The sequence below is a fragment of the Amblyraja radiata genome, chromosome 7, assembly GCF_010909765.2.
Source record: "Amblyraja radiata isolate CabotCenter1 chromosome 7, sAmbRad1.1.pri, whole genome shotgun sequence".
Classification (NCBI taxonomy): domain Eukaryota; kingdom Metazoa; phylum Chordata; class Chondrichthyes; order Rajiformes; family Rajidae; genus Amblyraja; species Amblyraja radiata.
The window spans coordinates 66,469,219-66,481,789 of NC_045962.1; the positions used below are offsets into that span (position 1 = coordinate 66,469,219).

The window sequence follows — 12,571 nt, forward strand, 5'->3', positions numbered from 1 at the left end:
TCAAGACCCTTCTCCAGACCTTGATCATTTTCTCCAGAGACACTGTGTGACCCGCTGAGTTACTCCAGTTGTCTATCTTCATGAAAAGCTAGCCTGTGAATTGTGGCCTGACTTTCTGCTGCTAGGTACCCTGATTGCTCTCAATAGACAATAGACAATAGGTGCAGGAGCAGGCTATTCGGCCCTTCGAGCAAGCACCGCCATTCAATGTGATCATGGCTGATCATCCATAATCAATAACCCGTTCCTGCCTTCTCCCCATATCCCCTGACTCCGCTATCTTTAAGAGTCCCATCAAGCTCTCTCTTGAAAGTATCCAGAAAACCAGCCTCCACCGCCCTCTGAGGAAGAGAATTCCACAGACTCACAACTCTCTGTGTGAAAAAGTGTTTCCTCATCTCCTTTCTAAATGCCTTACTGCTAATTCTTAAACTGTGTCCCCTGGTTCTGGACTCCCCCAACATCGGGAACATGTTTCCTGCCTCTAGCGTGTCCAAACCCTTAATAATCTTCTATGTTTCAATAAGATCTCCTCTCATCCTTCTAAATTCCAGAATATACAAGCCCAGCCGCTCCATTCTCTCAGCACATGACAGTCCCGCTATCCCGGGAATTAACCTTGTGAGCCTACGCCTCACTCCCTCAATAGCAAGAATGTCCTTCCTCAAATTAGGGGACCAGAACTGCTCACAATACACCAGGTGTGGTCTCACTAGGGCCCTGTACAACTGCAGAAGGATCTATTTGCTCCTATATGCAACTCCTCTTGTTACGAAGGCCAACATGCCATTTGCTTTCTTCACTGCCTGCTGTACCTGCATGCTTACTTTCATTGACTGATGAACAAGGACCCCAGATCCCGTTGTACTTCCCCTTTCCCAACCTGACACCATTTAGATATCCCAACCTGACACCATCCTCCTCACAGTTCACACAGCCACCCAGCTTTGTGTCATCTGTAAATTTGCTAATGTTACCTTGAATCCCATCATCTAAATCATTGATGTATTTGGAAAAAGCTGCGGTTCCAGCACCGAGCCTTGCGGTACCCCACTCCTCAGTCTTTAACGTGTCAATATACACCTGTTTCTAAATCTTCAATTGTAGTAGTGGTGTCATAATTTAAGTGCAGATATATTTTATGAAATATTTCATTGGATGACCATGAAATATTTTGTTGTAATTATAAATTAATTCTCTTCTTAACTTCAACCTGCAAACATGTTGGTTCAACTTCGAGTATCCGGTATAAGTCATAATAAATGAAGTGTAAATTTGTACTCTGTGGTGAAGAACTGATTCATGAGTCCTCCTTGTGGTATTGTTACAACTCTTCTTGCAGATTGACGTTTTAAGATTATGAATACTCTTTATTCAGCAAATGTGCAAGCTTATTTTCTAGGGTCATTAAATACTACTTTTTTGGTTGTTTAATGTGATACTGATACTTTACTGGAACAAAATATACATAGTTGTAACTTCTGATATAATGTTCAGATCTATGAATGTAGTAAGATGCTTCTATTGGTTGGACTGCGGTAGAGTGTCCTGGGTTCAATATAATAGATTTCCCTTACAGTGGAATAGCAAATCGTTTATTTTAGCCTGTGATATGGGTGTTCTCTGTGCCTCACATTGAAATCATCATCCTGCCTCTGAAGGTGATTACAGATCAGTAGGTCAAACTCTGTAGCCAGTTCATACCATTAATACTAAAATGTTAATTACAGGGACCCATTCAAAGTTCAATTCCAGGAATCCATTGAAATTCCATGGGGATTTTTTCCCCTTTCATCAGGAGAGGAAACATATGGACTTCCAGCAGTCATGTTTGACTGAGCTTAACTATCTCGGCCAGACTCAGAATCTACCCCACTTTTCTTCTTTAAATACCAAAGTAAATAATCACAATTAGGTTTATTATTGTATATGAAGTCAATGGTGGGGAGTCTGCTCTGTGTAATGATCCACAACTCTGCAATTTCTTGCAATCTTGGCCAGAGCTGTTCCCAAACAAAGCTGTTTTGTAACCCAACATATTTATTTTGAAATGTGCGCATGCTAAATTGATCCCAAGGTAGCTGCTGGAGTCATTCTGCAGGTGAGAGAGCATCTGTAGTGGAAATGGAGATCAGGCAGCATCAGTGGAAGATGCTTCCTTGACCCAAGGAGTTATTCCGGCACTTTGTATTTTACTTAATATCCAAGAATCTGCAGTGCCTTATATCTCTGTGCATTTAAAACAGTTTTGACTTGTAAGGGAAAGTATTCTGTTAGTTTGCACCCATTTACTTCTGCTGTGTGAGTTATATGGTGGCCAGTATAATGGCTAATCGTGATAGTGCACATGTTCAGAAATATATCTCAAGTTGCAACCTCTGTGTGTTATGCTCTGTTTATGCTCTTTTACTGAAATTGATTCTATTGAAGTGTGCTGCATTAAATACAATTGCAAGCATTAAATAATAATATACTGCAGTGAATACCTATGCACTAAATACTATTGAAAACATTCTAGGCAAACATGCTTTGTGACTTTAAGTTGAGAATGGGATTTTCTTTTTTGGTCCTGAGGCTAACTTATTAAAACTATGTTTTAAACTTTTGAAGCATTTTGTTGCAAAAAAGCACGGCAAGAAAATCACTACCTTAAAATGCCGACTGCTAAACCATTCCTTATGACCATTTTGGGAACATCTTAAAAGAGAAATTTTGGAGAGGATTTCAAAAATAGCTTCCAAATATTTGCTTGAAAAAAATTGCTTTTCTTTTCTTGAATCTACATTTAGGCCAAATCAGAAAAGAATGAAAATGCCATGGAAAAATCTGAAGGGCAGATGACATTAATGGATGTGGGGGGGGGGGGGAAGCAGATGCTGAAACTGGCAGCAGAGAACTGCAGTGAAACTATCCTCTTACCAATACATTTTGGCACTTCTAACTATTCAGTTACAATGTTGCCAAACTTGCTCAGTTGAGGGTTCCATTTTTGCATTTGTATCACATCCCATAGCTCAGTTGTATCATTTTGAATTCTACCTTCTTTTCAACTTTTGAATTCTGTTTCAAAGCAAAGCAGATAATGTATTAGAAGCAGAATAAAGTCATTGAATTCTGAATGTGGCTAAGAAATTCACAAAAAGACAAATACATCGTGTACTTGTCGCAACAATGAATTGTTTAGAAGTTGGACAGGAAGGAATTGAAGAAGCAGTCCAGAATAAGTTTTGAGCCCTTTACAAATTTGAATTTGTCATAACTGGCTAAGAATTAAATCTTAATGATAAGGGAAATAATCCTAGTAATGGAAAGATTGCTTTCCATTACCACAAATGGAAATAAGGCATTGATCTGCAAAGAGAACTAAAGATGATCATCAATCAATAAAAACAAAAGATCCTAGAGCGGAGCGGAAAAGCCGTAGTAGGGTCATGGGTTAGCTTCAGCACCATTTCCGTAACCGGCTTCTGCCTCCGCACTAGTATCTTTGCTTTGACCATGGTGTCCACATCTACTAGTGTAGCATACTGCTCTGCTATAAATTGCTCCAATCGCCAATGTAGGTGACCCGACCTGTCTTTCTTCACGTTCCCCATTAAGATCATTTTCTTTCTGCCTCTCTGCCTCACATTAAAAAGCCAAATGATGTTCCTTCCACAGTGTGTGGGGAGTCTGGCCCAGATCAGCAAGGCTGGGACGACAGGGTAAAGTTGCGGGGAGATTTGCAATGTATTTTTATGTAATGTTGTCCCTTGTCTGGGCCTTGAGTCCAAAATAAAGTTTATCATTATATATAAAAATCTGGAGAAATATATATGTGTGTGTTATATGATTATATACATCTATATCACATTCATATATGTGTGTATGTGTGTTCTTTTTACACAATCTAATCAGTTGCATGGTCGCTGAATAAAATCATCCTTATGAAGAAGGGTTTCTGCCCGAAACATTGCCTATTTCCTTCACTCCATAGATGCTGCTGCACCCATTGAGTTTCTCCAGCACTTTTGTGTAACTTAAGTTATACATAATTTGTTAATCTTGTTCAAAACAAATTTTATTTTGTTAAATACTTCATTTAGATAACTCCACCATTACAGACAGATCTAATTCCACTCTCTGGCTATTGGGAAGACCAGACCAATTTTATTGTTGAAAGACAATTCCATAGACATAAAAAAACATTAAGGAACATTCCAAGAGTAGAGCAACTGGAATCTTCATATTGCTATTATTTTACCAAATACCGCAGTTGTGAACAGTGTGATTAGATGAATTACAGAATGCAAGTTTAATACAAGAATCAACTCAAACACAACATATGAGCCATTTAAAAATATTTTTTTTTAAACATAAAAAAAGACAGAATTATGAATTAACAGAATTATGAATTACGAATCTAACTCTATATCACACACACAAACGGTTCCCCCGCAATGCTGATTACACTGCAAGAGGGATAAACAAAGTCGGGTCGTGTTTACTGAAATGGCCGAAGAAAAGACCGACATTCCGCTCCGTTGCGTACTACACGTCAGCCCATTGGATTTTGCAGGAGTGGATTATCTTGCTCCACTATAGGATCTTTGGTTAAAAACTGCAGATGCCGATTAACACAAAGGACACAAAGTGCTGCCGTATCTCAGCAGGTCAAGCAGCCTCTCTGGAGAACATTGATAGGTGAGGTTTCAGGTGGGGACCCTTTTTCAGACTGAAACCTGAAACCTCAGTCCTGACCCAAAACGTCACCTATCCATTTTTTTCAGAGATGCTGTTTGACCCATTGAGTTACTCCAGCACTTTGCCTCCTGTAATCATTAATTACCCAGCAGATGGCAAAGAAAATTTACCATGGTTATTTGTCAGCTGCATATTCACCAAAAGAATAAGCACAACATGTACTCCATGAGGAGATGTCCATCAGTCTGAAGAAGGGTTTCGGCCCAAAATGTTGCCTATTTCCTTCGCTCCATAGATGCTGCTGCACCCGCTGAGTTTCTCCAGCACTTTTGCCTACATGTACTCCATGAGTTGTGTCTAGCTATCTAAGTGAGAAGTGATCTAATTGTGCCAATAAATCCATTATGTTACATTTTGAGTCACAGTGGTGGTCTGTCAAACATGAATCTATGAAATATGTGGAAAGTTACTGAAAGTGACAGTTTTTTGGTCAGCCAATACCTTGTATAAAAGTGTGTAGATTTGCTGATTGAGTCATAGCAGAAACATTCAGACTGGAAAGCAGAATAATTGAAAAGCTGCCAACTTGGCTCCTGGGAATGGACTAGTAAATTATAATGAAAGTCTAGAGAAAATTCCATGTTCCAACCTTGAAAAGAGGAACTAGGAAGAGCAGGCATTAAAGATGTTAAATGATATAGAAAGTGAAATAGGTAACACACCATTGGAGATGAATACCTAGTGTAATTTTAAAGACAGCTGGGTCCTGTACTACAGTAGGTGTGTTTCTAAATGGATGAGGTGAAGTGAGCCAAATGTTCTTATCTTGTGGTCGTGTGATCTCATTCTTTGCAACTGGAGATTATTTTCTGGCTCTTCAGCATTTCGTTGATGGGAGAAGGACAGTGAGTGATTGTTCAGTTTGGCAGCTGAGAATCATTTTGTTCATTTGGTTTCCCACGCCAATTGCTGCCTTTGATTTTATCCTTTGAGCATGAGCTATTTCAGATTATCTTTTCTGAATATTCCCTTCAGGTCATGATGTTCTGTTCCATCTGTCTCTTTCATTTGTCATTGATTGTGATCATGTCATTGTGTATTTTATAGAATGCTGCAATGCCATCTTCTTTATCTAAAATCTTTTTGATTTCACTCCCTTTTACACTGTTAATCTAATTAAATATATATTGTATTCAAATATTTTCTATTTAGCTGAGAGATTTTTAGCAAGTTTTTTCATCTTTGGCAGTATGCATTATCTATTCCTAATTGCCTTTGAACTTGTGGACATTTAAAACTGCCTTTAATGGCACCAAATAGATAAAGATGTTAGATTATCCTTCTCTGAAGGTCACGAGGAATCAGAATTATTTATTGATAATTACATAGTTTCATGGTTGCCATGAAAGAATAAGCCTATTTTTTTTTAATCTAAGTTTACGTTGTTATTTGAATTTATATTCCTCAGCTGACATCTATTTGGATCCAGAATTGTGCTTCAGTCTTCAGTTCTGCTGGAATCTGGGACCACCTCCACAGCAAGAACTGTCAGCAATTCTAACATAGCACAAACAGTGATGACAGTTTATTCATGCTTTTATATTAATTCTGGACTCAAACCAGGACACATTTAATTTTAGTCACTGGTGCTGAATGAGTCCAAGAACTACAATTGTATTTACTGCCTGCCATTTAGTTAACAGCATAAGCAAATTAAATCGAGGTAGGAGTAGATCATTAGGCCCCTCATCCTGTTTCACCATAGAATAAGATTACCACAAATCTTTCCTCAGACATATTTATTTGCAATAGCCTCGCATCCCTTGATTCCCTCATATCTAAAAAAATGGTGAATATACTCAATGAGTGAGCCTCCAGAAGACACTTTGTGAGAGAATTAGGAAATAGGCAAAGTTTCGGGTCGAAACCCTTCTTCAGAAGTCTGAAGAAGGGTTTCGACCCAAAACATTGCCTATTTCCTTCTCTCCATAGATGCTGCCTCACCCGCTGAGTTTCTCCAGCATTTATGTCTACCTTCAATTTTCCAGCATCTGCAGTTCTTTCTTAAACATTGTGAGAGAATTACCTAGATTAATCTCCCCTTGGATGAAGATATGTCTTCTCATCTCTTTTCAAAATGGCTGAACCATTAACATAAGATGGTGACTGTCTGTTCAAGGCACACAACAAGGAGTAATGTCAATTACCATTCACCTTGTGAAGCAGTTAAGAATATTGTACTTGCCATTGCGATCACCTCTTATTCAAATTTCTAGGAGATCACGTCAGAACATAATATTCCAGATGTGGTCGCAACAGCAGTCTAATTAATTGTAGCAAAATGTTTTGCCCTTGTATTCAAACCATTTTGTAATAGAAATTAACATGTATAATTTGCTTTAATAATTACTTAATAAACCTGCAGGGTGATGAAGAAGGCATTTAGCATGCTTGCATTTATCACTCACGGCAGAGTTGGGGCATTATATTGCAGCTGTAAAAAAAAGTTGGTGAGAGCACAGTTGTGGTATTGTGTGTAGCTCTGTCACTTAGCTATAGGAATGATGTTATAATCTGGAAAGAGTGCAAAAAATATTCATGTATGTTGCTGGGAATGGATGGCTTGAGTTATTTGGAGAGACTGGATAGGTTGGACTGTTTTCTGTGGACTGGAGGAGGCTGTTGGGTGACTTTATAGAGCTACATAGAATGATGAGGGGCATAGATAATTTTTTTCATAGTCATGCCATTTAAAAAAAATGTCAGAATTTCTTTCCTCATACTAGGAGTTTCGATGTCAAGGGGGCATAGATTTAAGATGGTAGGAGAAAGATTTGAAAGGAATCCAAGGAATATGTATTTTATTGGCACACAGTGGTGGGTATATGGAATGAGCAGCGAGAGGATGTAAGTACAATTGCAAAATATAAAAAATATTTGGACAAGTATTTGGAAGGCGATCATTTAAAGGGATATGGATTAAACACAAACAAATGGGAATATCACATGTAGGCACTTTGGTCAGCATGGGCAAATTGGGCAAAAGGGCCTGTTTCCATGCTGAATAACTCTCTGACTTTGACTCGAATGAAGAGCCAATATATCACTATCACATTAGCTGTCAAGTGTTCTTACAATGTGATTTATGTCACTTAGGAACAGATTCTGATAGTCGGGGGAGATGACATCAACTATGTTTACCTGCAGAACAGAAACAAACCATTGTTGGAAGAAATCAATATTATCTGGAAATTCTGAATAAGTCAATCTTGAAAAAACATTTTTTGTTCCACGTAAAATCAATGGCATGAGATGGAATGAGATTGAGGTCTTGCAGTCGCATATATACCGCCTGAGATTTTCAAGATTTCCCTTAATATGTTCGATGATTGTGGCAATCCGAACTGGTCCATACTTCACTGGTCAATACATTCACTGTCTGCCACATATATACAATTAAAGATTGGATAGGAACTAATTAAGACTTGCAAGTTGTTAATATTGTTATGCAGAAGGCTGAAAACTGAGACTGAAGGGTATACAATAGCAGTTGACTGCCCAGAATTTTCATTACTTTGTTTGTTCTATTTCAGCTTTATTTTAAAGATATATGGGTTGCACAAGGGTTATACATAATGTTCCAAAACTGTCAGTACTTTGTAAGTTTGGAGTTTTATATCTCAAATCACAGTGATTTTATTTATGTTAAAAGATGGTATCAATTCTTAAAACAGGCTAATAAGTAGAGATTTAATACATACAAGAAAATGTTGTAATTGAATTGATATGAACTAACTAGGATACAAGTTGAAGATATTTATGAAAAACCTTTATTAGGAACAAATGAGAGGGATTTTCCTTTTATTCACATGGAGGCAATTAGAAATGTACTGCCTGAAAAGCAGTGGATGCAAAAGAGAACATTTTGAGAGAGAATTAGACAATTATAGAGCCATAGAGTCAAAGGCCCTGTGGCCCAATTTGTCCATGCCGACCAAGATGCCCCATTTGTTCCATTTGTATGCATTTGGCCCATATCTCTCTAAATCTTTCCCATCCATGAACCTGTCCAAGTGCCTTTTGAATGTCGTTGTAGAAACTGCCTCTTCTACCTCCTCTGGCAGCTCATTCCATATGACCACCACACACCCCTCAGATTCCTATTAAATATTGTCTCCTACTCTGGGTAAAAGACTCTGTGCATTCACACAATCTATTCACCTCATGATTTACCACACCACCATCCTGTGCTCCAATGACTAAATATCCAGCCTGCTCAACCTCTCCCTTTAGCCCAGTCCCTCAAGACCAGGCAATATCCTCAAAAATCTTCTCAGTAAAATGGCATCCTTCCTATAGCAGGTTGACTAAAACTGAACACAATACTCAATTTAGATGAAAAGAAGAAAAACTAGAGGGCCATGGGAAGAGTGCAGAGCAGTTGGATAAAGTGAATATATTTTTTAAAAGGCTGGCACTCACAAAATTCACCAAATGACCTAATTCTATGTAATAAGGTCTTATAATTTAGCTGCATTAAGAAAGGTCGACTGGTGATTTGTGGTACTTTGTGTCGCAATTATAGCGGCATGTTGGTGCAGCGGTAGAGTTGCTGCCTTACAACACCAGAGACCTAGTTTCGATCCTTATTAAGGGTGCTGTCTGTATGGAGTTTGTATGTTTTTCCTGTGACTGCTTGTATTTTTTCTGGGTGCTCCGGTGACCTCCTACATTCCAAAGACGTGCAGGTCCGTAGTTGTAAGTAAATCATTCATAATGTGTAGTATAGAACTAGTGTATGGGTGATTGTTGGTCAGCGCGGACTCGGTGGGCCGAAGGACCTGTTTCCACACTGTGGCTCTAAAACTAAAATCTAAAACTTTGCCGGTTCAGAGACTCACCAGGCACATAGTCAGAGAGACCTTATTTCTCTGATTCATACTCGTATCAATTGGGGCCAGTTTCAATTCAGGTCATCTTTTACAATTAAAGCATGCAAATGGATACTATAAACTAGCTTATATTCAGCAAATAATTTCCAAGCTACTAATGTTTGTCAGCAAAACCAACTATGTTGTACATAGTACTTGATGTTTTGAATGTGCAAGCAATGTTAAATGTATACAAGCAAAACATACCAGACAAGAAAGATAAAAGCAAAGGACTGGTTTAACTCAGTATATTACACTAATAGCTTTCTATTAATAGGTGCTAAAAAAGAAGAAACTGCATTGATGAATGGACTGAGTGTGAACTTGCATCTCCTGTTGGTGAGAAATAATTTTTACTACACATCATTTTGAAAAATAATGCAATTAGACTCCAATACTTTGAAGAAATGGTGCAGCATAATTACTTGCATTAAAATCTTTTTTTTTTGTTTCATTGAATGCTTTGTGGAGGTCACCTACCTAAATGAAAATGATTATAAGAATGCTTACCTCAGTTACCTTTACATAACTTAATGCTGATGAACGTAAAAACATTCTTATGATAATATGAGCCTCCTAGTAACTTATTTGCATGCCCCAATCACAGTTAATCTCCAGATATGATTAAACAACAAATGTCACAATGTTCGTCATTCCTTAAAAAAGGTCAACTATTAAGAGTCAAGAATCATTAGTGTTTATTTGTCATATGCATTGGATATGAAATGGAACAATCTTACTTGCTGCAGTTTAACAGGCGCATTAGACACACTGACAGGAATAAATATTCAACAAATTATCGATTATTTTAAATCAACTAGACCATACAGAAAACTAAAGTACACAGAGCAATAAGAGTAGTGCAAATCGTAGTGGTTCGATTCTGAGGCAGTGTTGTGCAAGGTGGTTCAAGAACCTGATGGTTAATGAGAAGAAACTGCTCTTCAACCTCGAGGTAATGCTTCTCAGTGTTCCGTCTTCCCAAAGATAGCAGTGAGAAGAGGGCATGACCAGGGTGGTGTAGGTCTTTGATATTAGCTGCCTTTTTGAGGCGGTGATTCAAATCTATCAAATCTGTCAAATATATCCTTAGAAGAGCATTTATCCCTGTCACATGGGAGGCCTAGTCCCCCAACACAACCCGTTTCCCCAACCCAATATTCCACTACTCACACATAGCCCCCAACTGCACTGGTGCGGCTCATTTCCCCTCAACACCATGCACTCCCTCCCCCTCCTCTTCATCCTCCCTCTTCTGTCCCCTCTCCTCCTCCTCCCCTCCCCCATCCCTCCCTCACCTCTCCCACCCTTTCCTTTTCCCTACCCTAAGTCACTCCCTCCCTCCCTCCATAACACCTCTCCCCTCCCTAACCCCCTCCTATCCCTCAACTCCCCCACTCCTCACCTCCCCTATCCTCCCAATATCCATCCTGACCTCCCCCACTGCCCTCTTCCCCCTCTATTCCCCACTCCCTACCTCCCCCACCCTCCCTCTTCTCCCTCTATTCCCCATCCTCCCCCACTCTCCCTCGTAACTCCACCATTTTCACCCTCTCCCTCCTTACCCCCTCCTCTCCCTCAATTCCCCCACTATCCCTCCTCACCTCCCCAGGATCTCGAGGTTGCCGCTCCTCTCACTCCTTGCATGCCCGGAGCAGCAGCAGCCGTCAACCTCAGAGCTAAGCTCAGTGCCTAAACCATGGATCCTCAGCGCGGCCTCAGCACGTCACATGGGCCTGGAGCAGCAGCAGCAGCCGCCGACCTTAGTCAGCCTCAGTGCCCAGGCCCCGGATCCTCAGTGTGGCCTCTCCCCGCACCCAGAGCCGGCCGCCGGCACCCACAGACACGCTCCCAACCTCAGCGCCAAGGCAGTTGATCCCCGTGTGCCCGGAGGAGAACCAGCCTCAGCGCCCAGACCCCGGATCATCGGCGTGGCCTCTTCCCGCCCCCGGAGCCAGAGCCAGAGCTGGAGCCAGCCGCCTGCAGATGCAGCCCCAGCCTCAGCGCCAAGGCGGCGGATCTCCGTGGGCCTGGAGCAGCAGTAAAATGTTGTTTTTAAAAATCTTACTCGTGTCGCCGTTGTGAAAAAAAGATGGTGATCTGAATTCTGGAAAGGCCTCAACTGCGCAGGCGTGGCTGAGGACCCGTTGGGTGCTTTTGTGACACTAGTATAGACGCACATGGGAGCTCTCCCCCAACTGCAGATGCGTGGGTGGAGCGCTGTTTTAAGTTTGTTTTATTAAACGTTAATAACTTTTAAAAAATACCATCAATCTGAACAAAACTTGTTTCATTTACAGCACAGAACAATGGTGAGTAAGGTGGGACAAAAATTATAGTGCTATCGTGTACCATTTTTGTGAAAATATAGGTATAACGCAAACCTGCAGTTAACAAGATGAGTGTTTTGGTTATATATATATAATATAATATATAATATAATATACTAGATACCAAGTCATTTCTCTTCTTTCTCTTTATGTTCCGTTTACTTAATCGTAGAATTCCACTACCATTACTACAGGCATGGGAAGAAGCACAAAAAGAGGCAACCAAGTTACTTTGTGAAGACCGTATTTTATTTAAGGGGGTATTCTGTTTAAGTATCTTTGGATGAGAACATACAGAGCAAAATTAGCAAGTTTGCTGATGATACAAAAGTTAGTGGTTTTGCAGATAATGAAGATGGTTGTGAAAGATTGCAGCAGGATCTGGATCAATTGGCCAGAATGGTTGAGTAGAATGGTTGATGTAATTTAATACAGAAAAGTGTGGGGTGTAGCATTTTGTGATGTTGAACAAGGGCAGGGCCGACACAATAAATGGTAGGCCTCTGGGTAGTGTTGTAGAGCAGAGGGATCTAGGAGTACAAGTGCATGGCTCGTTGAAGGTCGAGTCGCAGGTAAATAAGGTGGTCAAAAAGTATTTTGGCACTTTGGCCTTCATCAGTCAGAGTA

General features: G+C 40.0%; 1 protein-coding gene across 5 annotated transcripts in view; it reads left to right on the plus strand.

The window, feature by feature from the left end:
- Positions 1 to 12,571, plus strand: part of kynu (kynureninase) — a 253,690-nt gene that overhangs the window by 112,118 nt on the left and 129,001 nt on the right. For all 5 annotated transcript variants that reach the window (XM_033024701.1, XM_033024698.1, XM_033024703.1 and 2 more), the window contains exon 5: positions 9,892 to 9,953. In XM_033024701.1, coding sequence (XP_032880592.1) covers positions 9,892 to 9,953 — 62 coding nt within the window. The remainder of the gene's footprint in view (positions 1 to 9,891; positions 9,954 to 12,571) is intronic.